This window comes from Micromys minutus (genome assembly GCF_963924665.1).
Source record: "Micromys minutus genome assembly, chromosome: 21".
NCBI lineage: Eukaryota > Metazoa > Chordata > Mammalia > Rodentia > Muridae > Micromys > Micromys minutus.
Window position 1 is genome coordinate 39,987,274 of NC_137956.1, and position 22,090 is coordinate 40,009,363.

The following is a 22,090-nucleotide window of genomic DNA, read 5'->3' on the forward strand; positions in this document are numbered from 1 at the left end:
AAGCAACCAGTTGACAGGCAGGGAACATTAGTAAAATAAATATACATAAATATGGAGAAGGAGAAAGGCCTTTATCTTCTGGATGTCTGTGGAGTAGGAAGGTCAGCTGAGTGCTTTCTCTGCCTCTCTCTGAGGCAGCCAGTTTTCACCACAGCGTCTGGCTCCCGAGTCTTCATTGGTATAATTGAATGGCTGGGATTTTCCTTTTAAAAACAATAGGTTATATAAAGAAGTAGGATATTTTCTTATAATTTTCTTGGCTTGTTTCCAGGCGATTGATGTATATTTTTTAAGCCTTTACTGTTAAAATGATATTTTTATGAAATATTTGAGGTTTCTAATACATTTCCTATTAGATTAATAATTGATCAATTTCTTCATTTCCTTGTACTAATGGACCTGGCAAGCCTACAGGAGACTGAATATGGGTGATATAATATAATATATAATTTCTATATCTGATTGCCTGTTGCAGTTGCATAAACAAGGTTAATCCTGAATCATCTAGAATAAATTCAACAGTATCTATATGCAAAACAATTCTTTCTGCATACTGAGAGTCAGTAGTTATATTAAGAGGTTCAGGAAAATTCAATAATGCCATAAGAAACTGAAGCATGTGGGCTTTGCTTTTTTTTTTTTTTTCTTTCTGACTTATATAACCAGCCAGTATAAAATGTAGATACTACAGGAATTGGTATTTTTTTTACAATATGTGGGAGAACCCAAGTAGGTCTTTTTATAAACTGAAGACTCTTGTTTTTAGGGTATTTGCTGCTGTTATATTTTCCAGTCTTCATTGATTATCCACAGTTAAGTAACCTCAACATTGGTATATGGCACTATGATTTGTGCTTGGTCTATTCTAGATAATTGACAAAGTCTTATTCTTCCTTTTATAATTAAATCAGAGACCTTTCCTATATAAGTCTTTAATGTTTTACTTTGATTGATTATCCACAGTTAAGTAACCTCAACATTGGTATATGGCACTATGATTTGTGCTTGGTCTATTCTAGATAATTGACAAAGTCTTATTCTTCCTTTTATAATTAAATCAGAGACCTTTCCTATATAAGTCTTTAATGTTTTACTTTGTATGCTAAAAAGATCCATTCTAAAAAAACTATCTTCTCTTTACATAATGAACAACAGCATTTTATTGACAGGTGATGTTACTGTACAATTCAAGAGACTCTCTACACTTTTGTTTCCTAGTTGCATGATTAATTTTCTTGTCTCTCTGAGGAAAGCATGTCTTATAGAACTCTTATTTGGTGTGGGAGTATAGCTCAGATTGCTCACCTAGCTGTGTCTACATGGTTTGCCTAGGTGTTACTGGTTATCTCTGATTGTTGCCTTTTCCTTGGCTTATTATTAGAAGTCTTGTTTGGGAGATGCTATGATGGATAGCTGTTCTACTCCTGCCTTTGGCAGGATACTGACAGTTGTAGCAAAGTGTCTGTGGATAATCCTCTGGGTGTGACTCCTGGATATCAGTGTCACTGGTGAGCTAGATTCCTTTTCCAACATGATATCCACTGTGTACTTTGATTTGGGAGCTGACAGGAGGCTGACTGTACTGTAGTATGTGTGAAGGTTGCATAAAGTGGAGAAGGACCAAACTTTGCAACTTTGCTGTTCATTGAAGTACAAATCACCTCTGTTTCAGTTCATTTTCATTGGCTGCATATTGTCATGATTTCTAGATCACTGGAGGCTATAATTTTTTAAAAATTATATTTAATTATGTGTATTTGTGGGGTTTTGTTTGTATAGATGAATGTAGGTATCTACAGAAGTGAGAAGAAAATTGGATTTCTTGGAAATCGAGTTATAGTCTGCCCACTGTGTGGGTCCTAGGAACTAAACTCTGGTTCTACTGGAAGAGCAGTATAGTATATTCTCTTAGCTGACTCATTTCTTCAGCCCCCAAGGCTATCTTTCTTTGTTAATTTATAGATTCCTGATTACTTTTTTCTTTTGAGGCAGTGTCTTCTTGCTTAGATGGGGCTGACCTTGATTTCTCAGCCCTCTTAACCACTCAACTGTAGAGATGACATTAAATATGTACCACCACACCCAGCTCCCCCTACCTCCAAGACAGCTTTTCTCTGGCTATCTTGGAAATGATGCTATTTATCAAGCTGACATGAATTCACAGAGCTCTGTGTGCCTCTGCCTCTGGAGTGCTGGGAATAAAGGCATGTGTTACCACCGTCCAGGCCCTTTTTTAAAAGATTTATTTAATTTTACTTTTATGCATATAAGTGTTGCTTGCATATATGTCTGGGTACCATGTACATTCCTGGTACCTGTGGAGATTAGTAGAGGGCATTAGACCAGTTCTCCAGCCCTCTGCTATTTTTAAGTTGAAGTTTTTGTCTTTTTGCTATGCTAAATACTGTTTGCAACCAGAGACTACATGTAAATCCAGGTTTATGTGACCGTGCCCCCTTCACCAACCCCACTATTATCCCTGATTGGTGGATAAAGATGTTGATAGCCAGTAGCTGAGTAAAAGAGATACGGGTAGGGTTTAGGGTTTCTGGGCTTGGGGTTGGAAGAAGATAGAGAGAGGAGAAAGACTCCAAGAGTTAGGAGTCAAGAAAGCATGGCCTTGAGGAATGGCCAGTTGGAATTAGAGCAGCCCTGATAAAACATAGTAATTACTTGAAGTTATTGATAGGAATTGATTTTAATAGCATATAGGGTAGATATCTGTATAGTATTAGTGTTAATAAAGGAACCGAATAATCAAAGGTGGGGTAGAAGCCCCAGGTTGAGATGAAATATTTCTACTTGTGGCCAATGTGGGGTGCCATTTTGTTGAAGTTAGGCCCTGGTTCTTCCTCCCAGCCCCATGTTCTCAGAAATAAGACTCAGACTCATATATTTACCAATACTTTGGCCATATAACTAGGTCCTTCTTTGCTAAATATAACTTAAAATATCTTATTTATTCAAGCCTACATTCTGCCATGTGGCTGCTTACCTGTGCTCAGGCACCATGTGTCCATCCGATCACATCTTTTAGGTGAATCTCATACCTGGCTCTGTCCTAGAATTCTTTTTCCTCCCAGATATCCCACCTTCTATTTCCTGCCTAAGTCATAGACCATAGGCTTTTAAATTGACAGGCGATGCATCCATACAATATACAGCTTTTCTTTAACCTCACTTAAATTCTTTAATGTGCTTATCTGAGGATTTTATAAAAGTCTTTCTATGTTTATCTTGTGTCTTGTCCTGTTTTTTCCCTTACAATTTGCTAGTGAAACCTTTCCTATAATTTCTGATTGTGAATGGGAAGGGAAGAAGAAATGGAGGATCAGAATGTATGTTTAAATAATGCTTATTTGCCATATTAGCTTTCTTTCCCACCCTCCTCCCTTTCTGCCCATGTTCTGGCTTCTCAGTGGTATCTTGCTCTATGGTGAATCTTTTCACAGACATTAGCTATTTTAAATAATGTCACAGCACTCTGTTATTTTATGTTTTTATTTTCTTTCATGAATTAAATACTGATAATAAATTGGCAAATTAGTATTTTTCAGTTGATAAATTGCCTGACTATTCAGACGTTTTATTTCAGTTATTCAAATGAGATTTTCTGTTTTTCTACCCTTAAGTCACAGAAGCTATTACCAGATTAGATTATAAAGTAGTTTCACCACTTCATGGCCAAAAAAACCTTAATTTTTATAAAATTTCCATTTTAAGCTAATTTACATTTTAAAACAGGAACGATTTTTTTTTTTTAAATGTACTCTTTCTTAAGCTAGGGCTGATGAATCTTAAGTGCTGATTGTTTGAGGAAAAGGACTTTTTGCCAAGTGTGGGGTGGAACATATCTGGCATCACTCTGGAAAAGGACAGTACATTCTGTGAAGGATGAGCAGGGCACATGTTATATGTGCATACTTAGTGGAACTTGTCTTTTCACCCTTTTCTCTCTCTCTCTCTCATTTCTACTCTGATATACCTTGTTTCTCTTGCTTCTTTGAGGTAACAGAACAGTCTTTTCAATTAAAATTGTTATCAAAGACTTCTGCTCTGGACATTGAAGAGTTTAACTATGTGTTTCCTTCCAAAGGAAAAGCCTGTGTTTGTATTTTCATAGCTTCTTGATTTTCCTTTTCTTTGAAAATTATCTGTTAAAAATACTCTTAAGATTTTCTCTTTCTTAATATTAGTGTGTAACCAGGGAGATGGGTAAATGTGTCCAAAATTGGTCATGAAGGAGGAGTCCAAGACTGAATTATCTGACTAGCTACCAAACAGTATGGCTGTGCCATTTTCGTGAAATAAAATGTTTCAGAGGTTTAAAGACTTCTCTCTGTAAGATCCCTTTATTACTTGTCTTGCCTAAATCCTCTTAAGGACCCCCTCAAAAGAATCCCTAAAATGGGATGATCTTTGTATATTCTAAGCAGTTACTGGTCCCTCTCTCCCGAGTGAAAAACACCCAGAAGGTAAACCATGGGAAAAGACTATGTGGGATTGGAAACTTCAGTTAGCAGGCAAACTATGAAGAGTGCTGAAGTGCTAATTCTAGTCAGAGCCTTTCAGAAAATGTATATCCCCAAATTGATTTTTCTGTTTGGTGCAGTTATAACTAAGATATTAAGATTGTGTGTCAGTGTGCACATGCATACATGCCCACCACTTATGAGCATGTAGAAATATGTTGAATATTAAAGTATCCTTTAAATCCTATTTTCCTTTTTCCTTTTCCTTTTTCCTTTTCCTTGGCAGGTCTCTCTCACTGAACCTAGCTGGAGCTTGCTGATTTGACTAGACTGACTGGTCAGCAAGCCCCAGGGACCTCCATTCCAACATTCCCTCCTACCTCTTCTCTCCAGCACTGAGATTACAGCTGCTGCCTTGCCACTAACAGTCTGTGTTTTTTATTTTGTTTTGTTTTTTTATTGGTGCTGCCTGGAAAACAACCAATGCCCTGCTTAGAAAGAAACTTAATTGTTACCAAGCTTATATGATGTCAGAAGACCTAGATTTAAAAATCCATGGGAAAGAACAGAATAGAAAGCCCAGGGTTGGAATAAAGATTTTAAGCTATTAAGAGCAAAGCATTAAGAGTACAAACCTCTGAGTTTGATGCACACATGCATGCACACACATCATGAAAAAAAATCTACTAACAGAATAGAAAGTGTAAGACAGACCAACACAAAACATTGTCAGTTGATTTTCCACAAAGTCACTCATTTGCATCAGGAGTTCAATGGGCTAAAGATAGTCTTTTCAATGAAGAATGCTGAACAGTTTAGGTAGCCATTTACTAAAAATCACAAAACCTTGACCTACTTTTTATTTGATTTATTTTCAGAGGTGAGGTCACATGTAGCCCAAGTTGGCCTCAAACTTTATAGTTGAAGAAGATCATGAACTTAATAATTTTCATAATTCTCCTCCCTCACATTTTAAGTGTGCCACCATGCCCTGTTTTATGCAGATTTTATATATACTATACAAACAAGCTTGTGGCTGAACTGGACTATATAACCCTGTCTCAAAAGAAAATAGAACAGAGGATTCCTCGTAGTCTATATAGTGTTTTTGTCCAGGATCAATGATGGTGATCTGATGCTCCTATTGGAGGAGTGCCCTAAGTACCTGGATCATTTCAAGTGAAAGAAACACGTTTATTTCAACTGAAATACTTTGTAGGTTTTTTGTCTTTTTTAAAAAATAGGATCTGTTAGTAATCTGACAATTTATAGAGCAAAACCACTTAGCACTTGGGTGGTGGCCCATACCTTTGACTCTGAGGCAGGGGGCGGTCTCTCTCTCTCTCTCTCTCTCAGTCTCTCTCTCTCTCTCTCTCTCTCTCTCTCTCTCTCTCTCTCTCAACAACTTTATTTTAAAAAACATAAATATACAGATTTTAAAAGCATAAAACTATATGAATATATTTTTGTCAGCACTTATATATTTTTTAAAGGTTTGGTAGTATTAATTGAAAGGGGGCGATCTCTTGAGTTCGAGGTCAGAGAGTGAGTTTCAGGATAGTCAAGTCTACACAGAGAAACCCTATCCCAACCCCCAACTCCCAAACAAGCAAAACCATTTAGGAATTTTTCAGGATGAGAAGATGGCTCTGTGGCTAAGAGATGCTGTTGCTCTAGATTAGCCCTGGGTTTGGTGTCCAGTATTCACATCTGGTGGCTGTACATATATCCATTAGCTTCTGGAGATCATTTCCCTTCTTGGGCAATGCACATGCGAAAGCACACGCACCCACACACTCACCACACACCCCTACCCCTACACACCCATTCTATACAGGCAAAACTCTCATGCATATAAAATAAATAAATCTGAAAAAGAAGAAAAAGAAAGGCCTTTCTTGTAGTGACAGTACTGAAGGTAGGAATGAGAGCAGAGTTAATGTGTTTGCTTTTATTGAAGATTGACAAAGATGTGCTTTGGACTGCTAATACTACAAGGTGTATCACAATTTTCATAGTCAATTTATTTTTTTGTGAAAATTATTAAGTATAAAAGAAAAGAATAATTAATATTCTTTGTGATTTTTGCAGGTATCACATCTTCTAAGCCAACACTTCTAGCCAATGGTGATCATGGAATGGAAGGGACTAACACTACAGGTAAGAGGTCTCTAGAATTCCTCAAATGTGAGTTTCCATAATGAATATCTTGACAAGCACCTTTTGAGTATTATAAATGAAAATATATACTATTCCTAAGGACATTGCTGCTCTTATTGGTTATGTTTAAACCCATGACATCTCTTAACAATAGAAAGAGAGCTTTTTATAGTCCTTGAATATTTATTGGAAGCAAACTACAGAAGAATTGGATAAATCTTAAAAGCACTCTAACAGATGCAAAAAAGCTATTGCCTTGCCACCAGAGAGGCCTGATAGACAGTCTCCAGCCTGAATGTGCTCTGAACTTAGTTTCTTCAAGTCAATATTAAGAAACTGACAACCATAGATGAAACTGGTTTGCTTTATATTTTGTCTTTCTTTTTTTCTCTTCCTTTATCTTTCTGCTTAACTTTGCTTTGGGATTTAATTCTGCTTTAACTTCTAGTTTAGACTAAGGCTCTGATAGTCTTTCAGCACTGAGTTCCTTTAGGGTTTTACCTCATAAACAACACCAACCCTTTACCCTTTACCCCTGGTGTGTTTACAGTGGGCAAAATTGCCAGAGACATAGCAGGAGTTTGTGTACAAGGGATCTGCTGTATTATGTAAGACTTCCTTAGGGGCCTGTGGAGAGCCGTGCATGCACCTATTTGCAGTTGTGAGCAGCCTGTTACTGCTGACCCAAATGAGTTTGGCTTTTAGTGTTTAAGGAGAGTACGTGTTTCTTTGTACCCGAAAGCTCTCTTAACTCTGGGTGCAGCATTTTGATTCACGTCAGTGTATTGGAGGCAAGCACAAAATGTACTTGTTTCAGTTTTTGTATGCTTGAACCATGAAAAGCTTCCCTTTTAACTACTATAAAGTTGTTCACATATAAATCTTTCCAAAAGCCTTTTTAAAAAAGCAACAGCAAGCTTGCTAAAATATACCCCTTTTATTTGTTTTTTTAATTTGTGTATTATGTGCTTGCATGAGTATATATGTGTGTGGGAGCCTGAGAAGGCCAGAAGACTGTATTGGATCCTTTGGAGGTGGAGTTACAGATTGTTGTGAGCCACCGTGTAGGTGCTGGGAACAGAACTCAGGTCCTCAGCAAGAGCCAAAAGTAGTACTTTTAACTGCTGAGGCATTTCTCCACCTCTGACTCTTTTATTTTCTAACCGTACGAAATGTTGTAAGATGAATCTAGTGACCTGGTCCTATCCCAGATATTTTGGAGACAGAGGCACAAGTGTGTGACACAAGTTTTGAGGCCTTCTCTATAGAGTGAGTTTTGGGGTGGGCCAGCCTGAGTAATTTCTTTATTAAGACCTTATTTTACAATAAAAGACCCAGAGATGTAGTTTAGTGATAAGAATTACTTGCCTAACATGTATGAGGTCCTAGATTCAACTTCTAGAACCATTCCCTAAAAACAAAAAATGTATGTATTTGTATACCTCGAAGTAATTGGAATGTAGGTTCTATTTTTTGTAAATGTAAGTTCTGCTCCATAGAATAAACTTTCTTACTAGCAACTTATAAATACTGTGTTTGGAAAGCTATAAACTAGTACAAGGGTGATGTTATTGTGAATTAACACTTTACTTTGACATCTGTACTTTCATGTATTTATTTTTTTCTGCTCCTGCTATGACAGGAGAGATATGATTTGCAAATATTCCTTTGGTTAAAGAAAAAGTGGTTTAAACATGAGTTCATTTAGCTAGTTGTGGTGTCTCACACCTGTAATCCCAATACTTAGCAGGTAGTTTGAGGCAGGCTAGTTTATACTATATAACTAGTCCCTTTCTCAGAAAACCAAACCAGGACTTAAGAGAGAGAGCTCAGTGGTTAAGAGCAGGGCCCTGGGTTTAATTTTCAGCAGGGTACTGTTGGATGGGTAACCTCAGGTCCTGGGTATTGGTCTCTTGCCTTAAGATCGTTCTATCTATACACATTCATATTTCTGCCCCCCCCCCCCACTCTTAAAAACAAAAGTACATCTTTTAACAAAACAGAGCAAAAGAGTATACCAAGTTAGTTAACCTGGAGTTAGTGCTGGTTGGAGGAGAATAGCTGTTTGGAACAAGTGGGTATTGTTTACACAGGAAGGGAACAGCTGTCAAATCTAGGCTAGACTTCTCCAACAGGATTTCAAGCCTGACCAATAAAAGGCTTATTGGGTTGATTGTTGTTGCTTTGTTTCAGATTTTTTTTTAAATGTGTGTGTGTGTGTTGGGGTGTGAGGAGATAGCTGGAGCTGCAATTATAGGCAGCTGTAAATCATCTGATGTAGGTGCTGGCAATCAGATGCTTCTCTGGAAAGCAGGTTGAGAGGGAGCTCTTAGCCACTGAGCCATTTCTCCAGCCCTTACATTGGTGTTTTAAAAATTCTGATTAATGTGGGTGGGGCAGGGCTGTGCAGCCAACACACACACACAGTCTTAAGACCAGGAGTTTCCTGATGACAAAGGGCAACCCAGCTCTTTAGTGACTTGCCCATTGGTACCGTAAGAGCAGGTCTTTCTGCTTTTGAATAACTTTCCCACTGTAGATGAAAACAAACTCAGTGTTCATATCCAGATTGTTTGGGTGTTTTACTAGTGTACAGATTTCATTGGAGGAGGGAAGAAATAGAGTGCATGTTTGGGGGCATGTTGTGACTTGCTTTTCATTTGGCCATCACTAATTAGAGCATTTGGCTCAGTGCTCTAATTAAAAACTCCCCTCTCAGTCGTCCTCAGAGTTGTCTGTAGAACTGAGAGAAGAGCAGTCCCACTAATCACATAGTGGAGTTTATGAGCATCTTGCTGTATTGAACTTGCTGTTTACTAATAACCTGTGCTTTTCCGCCCTTTCCTTCCCCTTCCTGTTTCTTCCTCCCTTTCTATTTTTCTCCTCCTAGAAGACTAGAGTGTCTCTCAACACTGGGGCTGCTGCAACACCAGACCAGTGATCTTTCCTAAGCACCGTTACACTTGTAAAACCTTCAGCATTTTGCAGCTTTGCTTTTCCTTCCTGGACACCATGTAGAAGAAGCTGAGGGTAGTTCTTCGGGGCCTATTTCTGCTGATGCCTGAGCAAGCCACCTGCCTCTTGTGTTCTGCAGGGCTTGATGGAACCTCCTTTCCCTTTGTGAGCACAACGTGCAAAATGAATTCTTTTACTTTTAGTATTTTTATGAAGGTCATCAGATGTTGTTTCTTTTCATTGTTCTCTTTTAGATTCATTTTATCATTTTTACATTTTTTGTTGACCTTGTCCTTTTTTGCATATTCAGTGTGAATCAACATACTGTAAAAACTAAATATGTGCTTTCATAAAGGGGTTGAGGCCACCGAGCTGCAGTGAATTTTCCTCTCCTGTCCCTCCTGTTTCCCTCTGTGAGCTTGCTTTTAGCAAAGCTTAGGCTTTCAGACCACCAGTGTTTCTCTCCACCTTACTAAAATCTAAATTAATGTTTTCCAGTTGAAAAATTATTCCTCTGAATTAAATTGTTACTTGTGCTGGGTGTTGTGGTGAGTAACTTTAGTCTCAGCATTCAGAGGCTGACTATCTTTGAGTTCCAGCTGGCCAGGGCTACACAGTGACACTCAGTCGTTTTTTTCCCCCAGTGTTTTTGCTTTTGCATGGTGTGGGCCAAATTGCTTTGGTTTGTTTTTTATTGTAAAATATATTACCTATTTATCTTTGAAATTTGACATCACAATTATTGTGTATTGATTTTTTTAAAAATAACTGATTACTTTTTGAACATAATTATAAAGTATCAAAGTAAGAATTGGAAAGTAAAACCTGAACATAGTTGTAAAGTCCTTGACCTCTGCCAAGGTACAGTGGGCAGTAGCAGGACAAAAGCAGTGTCTCCTACACAGCAAAGAAGCACTACAAGCTCAGCGAGCTTCTAGAGCAACAGAGCTGAGGCCCTGCACACAGACCCCAGAGCCCACCTCTTTACTGTGTTACTCAGGCTGGCCTTGAAACATTACTTTTTCTAGCTGAGATTACAGGCACATGTATGTCACTATGCCTGACTTTTGGAGAAATTGTCTGATAACACGCGAAGTGTGTTTAGGATTAAAGGTTGATTGAACTCTGGAGTGCTTCTTTCCTGCAACATTCCAGTAGAATTGGTGGACCACAGATGAAGTCCTGCATGTAAAATCCTGTACCATTAAATGAGAAATTATATTCTCTTTCATTGGTACATTTTGTTCATTTTTCCAAAGAAATAAGTAAAATTAAATAAAAGAACATAAAAGCTAGAACCATTAGATAAGTACCAGGGAGCCTTTGACCAAGCTTTGGGTTTTTAGAAGTAGAGCATAAATTCCAGGCCATATTCGAGATCTTTGACTAATTCTAGTAGAACTTTAGTGTAAAACGTGCTTTTTATTTCTGTCCTTTTGGTTACAGAAGGTATTTCAGCCTCCAAGGTACTGCTTATTAGAGATTAAAAGAGATGGCTTATATTTGAGGAAAGGTACAGAGCATACTGTTTTTGATCTTCTGACATAAAACTATTTTGGAAACCTGGGTATAGTGACTTATTCCTGAGATTTCAAGACTTCAGTAAGAAGAGTCAAGAATTTTGACAAGTAGGAAGCCCGTCTGAACTATGTAGTAAGTTTAAGGCTACCCTGAGCTTGTGGAACTATCTTCCAAGAAGTTTTAATCCCTCCCCCCTTTTTATTGGGGGCAGAGGAGTTGGTCAGGGAACTTCTTTAAAATAATAGTACCATTGCTTTTTAAAATCATGTTTGATGTGTTTCTGTTGCTGGTTTGTTTTTTTTTTTTTTTAAACCAGTCTCTGTAGCTTTTCTGATAGGTAGAGATGCTAGGCAATAAACACTCATGATTGACATTGATTTATTTCACATTTATTTCCATTTGTCATATTTATTTTATGTGTTTTATGAGTTTCTGTAAATGTTCTGATTTTCTGCTAATAGCCAGATGAAATTTAATATAGTTTGTTATCTCCAACTGTTGCATTTGGATATTTTATTTTGAAAATAATGTTTCATATATAGCTACTTAGGAAGTAATCTGTCCCTTGGGGGGGGAAGAAGTGCTGTTACTGTGACAGTCACATACTAAACGGGCCTCTCTACTTAAATGTGATGATTCTCATTTTCTCCCTCTACCCCTGCCTCACCCAACAATGAAGCTATAGAAGCCTATTTATTTTACTTATTTATCTATTTAATTTTATAAATTTATAGTTTCATTTGTATTTCTGTGACTTTAGATTTTTAACAGTTTGTATATTGGGACATTTATTGTGTCATTGTGCTAAATGAATTAAACTAATAAACATTGTACATTAACACCGTATTACTGGATTTTGGCTGAGGTCTTAATTATTGAGGTATATAATTAAGGTGCTTTGACGTCTGAGTTATTATTCTAACAAAGCTGTGGGTCCCACTCATAACAATTCTGTAACTGCATGGACTTCTGTTGAGCATTTCCACTTAAACACTTCCATTATCCAGATCTGAGCAGGGCAAAGCTCAATTGACTCTTGATATTATAGCACCTGCTGAGTTATCAGGATGGTAAAAGAGTCTTCTAAAAGGCAGTATCTGTGCTGTATTGTTAATTAATTTATAGTACCATATTATAAAAATTTATATCCACAGTGTTCTTGGAATACTTTTTGGGCTTATCTAATAAAATGTGTTATGTTTAGTAATATTTAATATGGCGGCATTAATAAAGTGTAGAGTGTAGAATCTGTACAGTAGATATATTTGCAGATGTAGTACGGGGACTAATAAAGATATGAGAAAGGAGTGTTTGCTTGTAATTTCTAGCACTTAGGAAGCCCAGGCTGGAAGCTTGGGAATTGCAAGCCATCTTCTCATACATAGCAAGATTTTGACTCAAAATGGGGAGGAAAAAGAAAAAGCTCACTAGGTTTTCATTTTGTTTTGAGAGAGGGATTATCTATGTAGCCCAGGATAGTTTTAAATTTATGTTGATAATGTTGGCTTCTCTTCCTGAGTGCTGGAGTTACAGGCATATGTCACTATATTGGTTCTCAATGTAGATTCAAATAACCTAAAGACTATTTGATAGTCCTTACTAACTTTTTATATCTCACATAAAAGTTACTTGTGATGGTAGAGATGATGATGATGTTTGAGAAAGGGTCTATACAATTTTGCATAGTCTGGTCTGATACTCATGTACAGTTCAGGCTGACCCTGAGTGCACAGTTATAACTCCTGTGACGGGATTGCAGGTGTATGCCACCATATCTTTGCAATTCATGATGGAAATTGAAACCTGCCTATGGTTTGTTTCTTCCTTCTAATTTACCATGATAATATGGTGAGGTGAGGAGGCTGGAGAGCATTCTAGTCAAGAATATAGTGCAAAATGGACAAATACAGAGTGCCACTATATGTAAAACTATATTATCCATCAGTATTGCTGGGTATTTTTATTGTACTTGGAGTGTGTGTGTGTGTCTGTCTGTCTCTGTTGATGTGAATGTGCATATATATTCAGGTGTGCAAGCATGTAGATTTTATTGTGATAATTTTTCAGTGATGTGATATTCACCCTGAAGATTATACTAACCTCAAAATAGTGTAACTCCTATGTTTGAAGATTCTCACATTGAAGTTGTGTTGTGTGTCTCTCTCTCTGTGTGTGTGTGTGTGTGTGTGTGTGTGTGTTGGTTTGTTTTTTTGTTTTTTGCTTTCTCCTGTCTCATCAGATAAACATTAAAGATTAATATATAAATGAGTATTTAATATGGACAGGTTCTACAACCAATTCATGAACTGACATGTCATAAATAAAGTTCAAATATATAATGTTACATTATAATCCTAAATATTCACATGGTAAGCCATCCTTATTTTTCTCCCCCATAAATCTTAGAGGTTCAGTTCTTTTTTTTTCTTTTTTCTTTTTCTGTCCCCCACAACCCTCGCCCCACAAGTAATATGCCAATCAATGCTTTATAAAGTTGTGGTGTGGTGGAGAGCCTTCCTTCCTTCCTTCCTTCCTTCCTTCCTTCCTTCCTTCCTCCCTCCCTTCCTCCCTCCCTCCCTCCCTCCCTTCCTCCCTCCCTCCCTCCCTCCCTCCCTCCCTCCCTTCCTTACCCCCTCCCTTCCTTCCTCCCTCCCTTCCTTCCCCCCTCCCTTCCTTCCTCCCTCCCGCCCTTCCTCCCTTAGGTTTTTTGAGACAGGGTTTCCATGTGTAGCCCTGAATATACTGGAATTCACTCTGTACACCAGGCTAGCCTTGGACTTAATAGAGATCCACCTGCCTCCTGAGTACTGGGATTAAAGGCTTGCACCACCATCAGTTTCCTTTTCTTTCCTTTTTATTTTTTAAATAGAGATTTATTTATTTATTTTGTATGTGAGTACACTGTGGCTTTCTTGAGACTCACCAGGAGAGGGCATCAGATCCCATTACAGATGGTTGTGAGCCACCATGTGGTTGCTGGAAATTGAACTCAGAACCTCTGGGAGAGCAGTCAGTGCTCTTAATCACTGAGCCATCTCTCCAGTCCTGGTTTTCTGATACAATTAAATTTTCTTCTTAGGAAATTCTACATAGAAAATTCACTCTCTGAATTTCTAGAACTAATTAAATTTCTAGGTTTTTTTTTTTTAATTGTTCATTTGTTTTTGTTTGTTTGTTTTTGGCTTGGTTTTGTTTTTAGGAAAATGTAGATTTATTAAAGTGAGAAAGAGCTCCCAAGAGGAGATTTCTAAAGAAGGAGTACAAAATTCTAGGGCTCTTCTAGGGTTCTTAGGGTCCTTTAAAGGGCTCATGGGCTAGGAAGATAGCTAAGTCAGTAGTAACGTGCTTGTCTCACAAGTTTGAAAACCTGAGCTCACTCTCCAGTACCCATGTACTGGGTGTGGAGGAATTGTATGCCTGACTTTTCCTGGGTAGAGAAAAACACACACACATGTCCTCACCCACAAAGGAAGCTCACAGCAGACCAAGGTAATGATTGTACCAATGTCCATTGAGTGTTTTATTGGACTTACTAACAGGTTAGGGATTATTTACTAGGAGCAAGGGTAACTCAAAAGTTATTTGCAGAACCCAATTTGACTCTGGAAACCTGCAACCCTGTAGCTAGTAGGCAACTCCCAACATGTCTTTCTGCGCTTTGGCTGGTTAGAGACTCCACCTCCATCAATCTTTCTAGTTTTTGTCCTCCTGCATGTAAGACCTTAACTTCCCACCACTTTTGAGCCTCCTCTTTTTTGAAGACTATTTCACAGGCGACAGGCACCAAGGAGGCTTGTCCCTGGAACTCACTGGTCAGACACCTTAATTGATGGGCTCCAGGCCATTGTTTCAAAGGAGGTAGAGAGAAGACTTTTTGTTTTAGAGACAGGGTCATGCCTCATGCTGTGACTATCTTGGAGCTCACTGTGTAGATCCACCTCTTCTGCTTCTCAAAAGACAAGTGCTGTCCATCACTCCTGGCAGTGGCCTTCATACAAATAAATACACCTTAATTTCACCAACAAAACCAGTTATCAAAAAGGTGCTGGAGTCTGTAAATTGGATGCACAGAAATGATTGTGTGGTTCTAAGTTCTGAAAGGAGCTTCCAAATGGCAGTGAAATGTTAGAAGATTTATAGGTCATTTGAGAAAATAATTTTCAAAACAGTCAGCTTTTTTTTGGTCAAGGACAGAAAAATCAACCATGAAATTTCACATAAATCTAAAAAGTGACCCTGAGTAGCAAAAACAATCTTGATAAAGAACAGAGTTGGGGAGTTTCAAATTCCTATATGTGCTAAGTAATCCTAAGGTGCCAGACATGGTAGTGCTACATTTCTGTAATCCTAGTGCTTGGATGGTAGAAGCAAGAGGACCATGAGTCAAGGTTATTCTTGGCTGCCTAAGGCCCCAATTTAAACAAAACCCAATTAATGTGGTACTGAAATAAAGAATAGAACAGAAAGGCAAGAAATAAATCTTTGTTACATATTGTGAGATGGTTTTGGGACAAAGATGACTAGATAATTAGATAGCCTTTTTAGCAAATGGTGTTGCAAAAACTGTATATTCATATATAAAGAATTGTTATGGGATTGGAGAAATGGCTCAACAATTAAGAGCACTGAAGCTCTTCCAGCGGTTCCAAGTTCAAAATTCAGCACATGCTTGCTGGCTAGTTCCAGGGAGATCTGATGTCTTCTTTCAGCCTCTTCACATATGCAGGCCAAATACATAAATAAAAATAAATCTTAAAAACTTTTATACCATATACAAGAACTAATTAAAAGTGGATTTTTAACATAGGGTACAGGAGTGGGTCATGGGAAGCTGGTCTGGGCTACAGATTTTCAAAACAGAAGTGGTTCAGGTATTGTAGCACATGCCTTTAATTCTGGCTGAGGCAGAGGGAGATGGGTCTCTGAAAAACAAAACAGACCATATAAATAAATAACCCTTTAAAAGAAATGTTGTGGTGGGGGAGGAAGGTGGGGGCTAGGATGTAGCATGGAAGGATCAGAAGTTTCAGGATCATCTTTGGCTTGACTACATAAGACCCTGCCCCCCCTCCCAAAAAGTATTGAGCGTTTAATTAAAATACTTAGGAATCTGAGGCAGCAAAATTGTACTGAATTGATTAGCCTGGGCTAGTGAGACCTTATCTGAAGAATAAAATAGCAAGGAAGACTATCTGACTTAGAGATAGTTTACCAACAAAATTAAAAGTAGGGACATGAACAGAAATTTTGGTTCACCCATATTTATTGCATGGTTTACATTACTCAAGCAAGATGAAAGCAACCTAGTTGTCCTATCAACACAGGAGTGAATAAAATGTACTATATGACTTCTGATAAAGTCTGCAACATTATTGAACGATGAGACTGAATACTAATGGAAAAGGGTCCTATGAAGTGAGGGGGAATGTCGAATAGAGATGCTTGTCTTGAATCATACCTTCAGATCCTTAACACTTCAAAGAAAACAGACCAATCACAGAAAAACAAATTCTATAAGATAACATTTACCTAGAAGAGTCATGTTCATAGAATGGAAAATAAAATGGCAGTTCCTAGGAGTTCCTAGGGAGGTAGTATTTGGATACAAAATTTTAGTTTTGCAAAATGAAGTTGTAGAGAGAAATACATAAATATGTAAATACTATTTAAATGCTAGACAGTTATGGAATATTTTAATGAGGACAAATATAACCCCCATGAAGATTAGAAATTAAAATTGCCATTTAGATGTAGAACTCACTCATCTAGTTGATGTCCTAAACTGAACTCATTATCTCCCTTAGCACATGCAAAAAAATAAGATGCAAACAAAAACACCTGCTCCCCATCTCATTAAAAGCAAATTGCCCTTATAGCAAGCAAGCAGGCTGAAACATCTGTCTCAGCATCTTATTTCTCTCATCCACATCTAGTTTTTCAGGGAAAACAACAACAGTAGAGCCTGACCCCTTCTTACATCTTGATCTCCAGAATTAGTTTACTAGTTTGCGTCTGCTTGCTTGCTGCATTGTGTATTCTTACTAATTTCCAATGTGGGGGACTGGAGAAATAAATGGCTCAGAAGAGCACATTGGCTGTTCTTTCAAGGGACTCAAGTTTGATTTCCAGCACCCACATGGTGGTTCACAACTGGCTCTAATTGTAGTTCCTGAGGATGTTATGCCCTCTTTTGGTCTCTGAAGGCACCAAACACTTATGTAGTGCACAGATGTTTAAAAATATATTTGGTTTGGCACTGCACATAGATCATGTTCGGGTTTTGGGTTGGTTGGTTTGTCATTTCTTTCTTCAGGCTATGGGCTGCTACCAAGTTTCCTGGAAGTCATCCTGGAATACTGGCTGAAATATTCTATGAAGATGCTCACAGTGGTGCTTACCAAAACATTTTATCAAAGTGCTACTTGGTGTTCTTCAAACCAGAAGAACCCTATGGAAGAAAGAGAATAGAAAGCACACAGGGATCAAGATAGGCCAGTGTTTTCCTAATACCGTCTTGTGATGGAGTTTTTAATTACCCTTTAATTAAATGAAAAAAAAAAAAGATGAAGGGGGTGGGGGAGAGGCATCTTTCTCGGTTCACTCCATGTGCTTAACAGCTGCCAAAGGAAATGTTAACAGGATCCGATAAGTACATCTGGAGCTGAGATGCAGTAAGTGGACGGTCACTTTTGGTCACTTAGCTTTCAGGTGCTCTTCTCTACACCCATGTGAACTCCATGTGACAGTGAGATAAGCCTGCCTCACATGATGAAAACCCCGACCTTTTCCCTAATGTGAGGAGAGCTCACTCTGCAGTCAACATCTCACTTGCTCAGGGACTGATTTTTTTTTTTTTTTTTTTTTTCTTTTAGACACGGTTTCAGGGTGTAGCCCTGGCTGTCCTAGAACTCAGAGACACCTGCCTGCCTCCGCCTTTGTCCCCAGTGCTGGTTTTAAAGTTGTGAGCTACCACTGTCTTAGTGGGTCTGATAATTTTAAACATTTAATTAATTTCTCTTGTGTACATGGGGTTGGATTGTACATTGGCATGCCTGTGTAGGTCAGAGGACAATCTGCAGGAATTGGTTCTCTCCTTTATGATATGGTGCCTAGAGATTGAATTTAGGTCATCAAGCTTGAAAGCAAGTACTTTTACCAGCTAAGCCATTGATCCTTCCTGCTCTCTACTTTTAAATACTGGGTCTTGTGTAGCCTAAAGTGACCTTGGTCTCCTGCCGATTTACCCCTGAGAGTTAGCACTATAGACATGTACCAGTTCATCTGTTTTTTTTTTTTTTTTGGTGTTGAGGACTAAACCTATGTTAGGCAAGCACTCAACCCAACTGAGCTTTACAGAGTCTTGCTATGTAGCTCTGTCAGCCTTGTATTATGCTTGCTGTATAAGCCAGGCTAGCTTACACTTACTGACATCCTCCTGTATCGCTTTCTACATGCCAATGAGACTACAATCATGAACCACCATGCTAAGCTCATAAATTAATATTCAATAATTTACAAAGTGTGAAGAAAATACTGTATACATAAACTAGGTTTGGTGATTAAGCACGTAGGATGGAGGCAGTCTGATGAGGAGGTCAAGGTCATCTTTGGCTACATAGCAGGTTCACGATCAAGCCTAGGATACCTGAGGCTCCATTTCAAGGTAGTACACACCTATATTCCTACTGCAGAAGTGGTGTAGTAAAATGATTAGGGCCATCCTCAGCTACATAGCAGATTTGAGGGTAGCCTGAGTTATATTTCCCAAAACCAAAACTATCATAGTTTCTAGCTGGCTGTAGGAGGCACATTTAATTTAATCCCATACTAAGGAGGTGGTGCCAGGCCTCCCTGAATCTGAAGCCCGTATGGTCTACATAGTTATAGAACAGGCAAGAGGGCATAAAGGGACTCTTTCTAAAAAAAGAAAACAAACAGAAAAAAACCTGACATGTAGTTCTCATTTGTGTAATTAATTAGTCACAAGGCCATTGTCGATATCACTGACCTTTTTTGTTGACCCGAGGTTTTGGGTCCCATCTCTGTCTCTTCAGTGTTGGGATTAAACATGTGTATACCACTATGTCTTGGCTTTCTAAATTACCAATTTTATATTTTTCTTTCTTCAGGCAGAAATTGAGCTAGTTGGATTTCTTTATTTAACCAAATGACTCAGACTTTCATTCTCTATCTAGTCTGGCCTAGTTTTGGCTCTAGTAGTTTTCTACTATTTTTGGAAAGGGAATGTGAAGAGATGTTTCAGTGGATCCTCTGGGTTTTAGATAGTCTTCCTGGCTTTCGTCATATAGTGACTACTTTATAATTAATTGGACTCAGTCATTTCAGCCCATAGTTTCTGCCTACTGGTTCAATGGCATAAAGAGTCCCAGTTGACCAAATTGGAAATCACTTGCATCTTCTAATTTATTTGCATCATTAGTTGTATAGGCTGGTAGATGTTATTTCCTTTTTGGAACCTAAAACATCCAGATTAGTAGAACTCAGTTGGCAAGGTGAAGTGACATTTTTGTTGTGGAATATTAGGTTCTAGAATGATGAGTGGCAAGGGCTTAGGGATGGCTCAGAGGTAGAGTGTGGTTAGCACATGTGAAGCCCTGGGGTTTTCAAGCCTATTTGTAAAAAACAAGGGAATGACCCCACCTAGCTTTCTCCTTGATTTTAAATGTATGCATTCTGTTAGTAGGGAGACAACACCTTGTGAGGTTCTGACTCAGTGTATCAGTACTTCCTCAGACTGTTGTCTCCTAACAGAATAGGAGACGGGATAGATGGAAACTGGTGCACCTCACAAACATGAGCTCCACTCTGCAATCTTTGCTGTTAAAATGTCCATCCCCTACTTGTTTAGAAACCGAGATATGTGCGATGTCAAGGTTTTGATTTAGGCATTCCCCTGTAAAGTCCATCTCCCATTTTGGGAAAATATCCAGTTTGAAACTAGCTAGTTCCACCTGAGGAAAGGTGACATAATTGTTCTCATTGTTGGTATATTCTGTGGGTATTTGCTAGCTTTGGTGAGGTAAGATGTCTGTGGGAGAAGACTATATTTTAGGTCTATGCACTGCCATCATAGTCAACCCAGTCCACCAACTGTGGGTCTGTCAAACAAGCACTGTAGATCCTAGAGAACCTAGACTTACAGCCATTATGCCAACACTGTCTTTCAATGTTATCTATGAGTAGGGCAATATTGATTGGGAATGTTGTATAATGTTTTTTCCTTCCTCAGTCAGTTGGCCACGTGGAACTCTGGGGGTGGCCATTAGCATGGGTTGAAGAAAAAGCAAAAGAAAACAGTAGTTTGAGTCCTCTGCTGTGTAACTTATGCATCTTTACAGATCTGCTTGAACTCAGACTGTTTCTACTTGATAGTAGATGGGTACTGTCCATGCCTAGCTAGAGGTGCGTAGACTGGTTAACATGCAGGCCATGTTGAGAGACTACACAGTTGTATTTTATCCCTCGTGGTTAGGCAGTTGGTCTCCACTACAAACCCACAGAAAGAAGAAGGGCATGATAATCTCAGGATATAGGAGTGGAGGCAGGAAGATGGTAATTAAGATGATCCTGGGGTCGGGGGAGCTTTGAGATGGATCAGCAGGAACAGATTTTACTGCCAAGACTGAAGCCTGATGACCTGAGTTTATTGCCCAGACCTGAGGTGGTGAAGGGAGAGAACTGTTTCCTGTAAATTATTCTCCCCTCTTTCCCAAATATATAAATCCAAAATGGTTGAGTTAAAAGATGACTTTAAAAAAGAAAGACTTAGTTATTTTATTTATATGAGTACCTTGTAGCTGTCTTCAGACACACCAGAAGAGGGCATCAGATCTCATCACTGATGGTTGTGAGCCACCATGTGGTTGCTGGGATTTGAACTCAAGACCACTGAAAGAGAAGTCAGTGCTCTTAACCTCTGAGCCATCTCTCCAGCCCATGTTCTTAGCTTCTTTATCCACCTCTCTCTGTCTTGGTTCACATGCCCTTCCTTCACCTGAACACTGCACCAGCACCCTCCATTCTTTCTGAGACAGGGTCTCATTACCAGGTCCAACCTAGCCTCAAGCTCACTATGAGGAATATCTTGAATTGAGCCGTTTCTCCAGTTCAAAAGATGACTTCTTTATTTTCCATTTTTGTTTGGCTCTTTTATTTTATTTCATATTTAGACAAGCTGGCCTCAATAGTTCCTGTGTAATATATGTTGACCTGAACTTTTGGTCTTATAGCTACCTCAAAAGTCCTGTGTGTCATTAGACCTGACTTACATTATGTTCAAGGAAAAAATGATCAGATGTTGGGGGACTAATTAACTGGTCTATCTTTTTAAGACTTGGGGTATATTTGCTTGGACTGTTATCTGTGAAAGGCTAAGAGTGTTGCTTGGTGTCAGAATGCTTGCCTGCCTTTAATGAGCTCTGGGCCCTTGGCCCAACTCCCAGAGCCACAAAAAGACAACATTTAGGAGCAGATATAGTGGAGTAGGATTACAACATGTATGTGTGAAAGACATAGTACTGAATATCAAGTTTGTGCAGTGTACAGTGATGTCTTTTATTGTGCATTAATAGAGCAAGGAGGCAGAATTTTATCATCTGGAATCCTTGCTTTATCTCAGTTGTTCTATAGTAGGAAAGCAATATGCTTAAGGTTGTGTGGTGAGTGAGCAACCAGGAATTAAAGACAGGACTGGGGACCATAGCTCAGTTGAGTACCTGCTTAACAGCAGGAGGCCCTGGGACTTAACCAGGTAATACCTCCATATTTTGGGAGGTAGAGACAGGAGGATCAGAAGTTCAAAACCATCCTTGGCTACATAGTGAGCTGAGAATGACCAGGCCTACTTGTGTGGGTCTTACTAACCTGGTTTGCCTGGAAATCTTTTTGGAGATGAGGCAGACCTCAGACTTAGAAATTCATCTACCTTTGCCACTCAAGTGCTAAAATTAAAGGCTTTTTTA

At 38.6% G+C, this 22,090-nt stretch overlaps 1 protein-coding gene across 10 annotated transcripts in view; it reads left to right on the plus strand.

The window, feature by feature from the left end:
• The window catches only part of MAP4 (microtubule associated protein 4), a 118,054-nt gene that overhangs the window by 43,677 nt on the left and 52,287 nt on the right, over positions 1 to 22,090 (plus strand). For all 10 annotated transcript variants that reach the window (XM_080934449.1, XM_080934452.1, XM_080934453.1 and 7 more), the window contains exon 3: positions 6,564 to 6,632. In XM_080934449.1, coding sequence (XP_080790575.1) covers positions 6,564 to 6,632 — 69 coding nt within the window. The remainder of the gene's footprint in view (positions 1 to 6,563; positions 6,633 to 22,090) is intronic.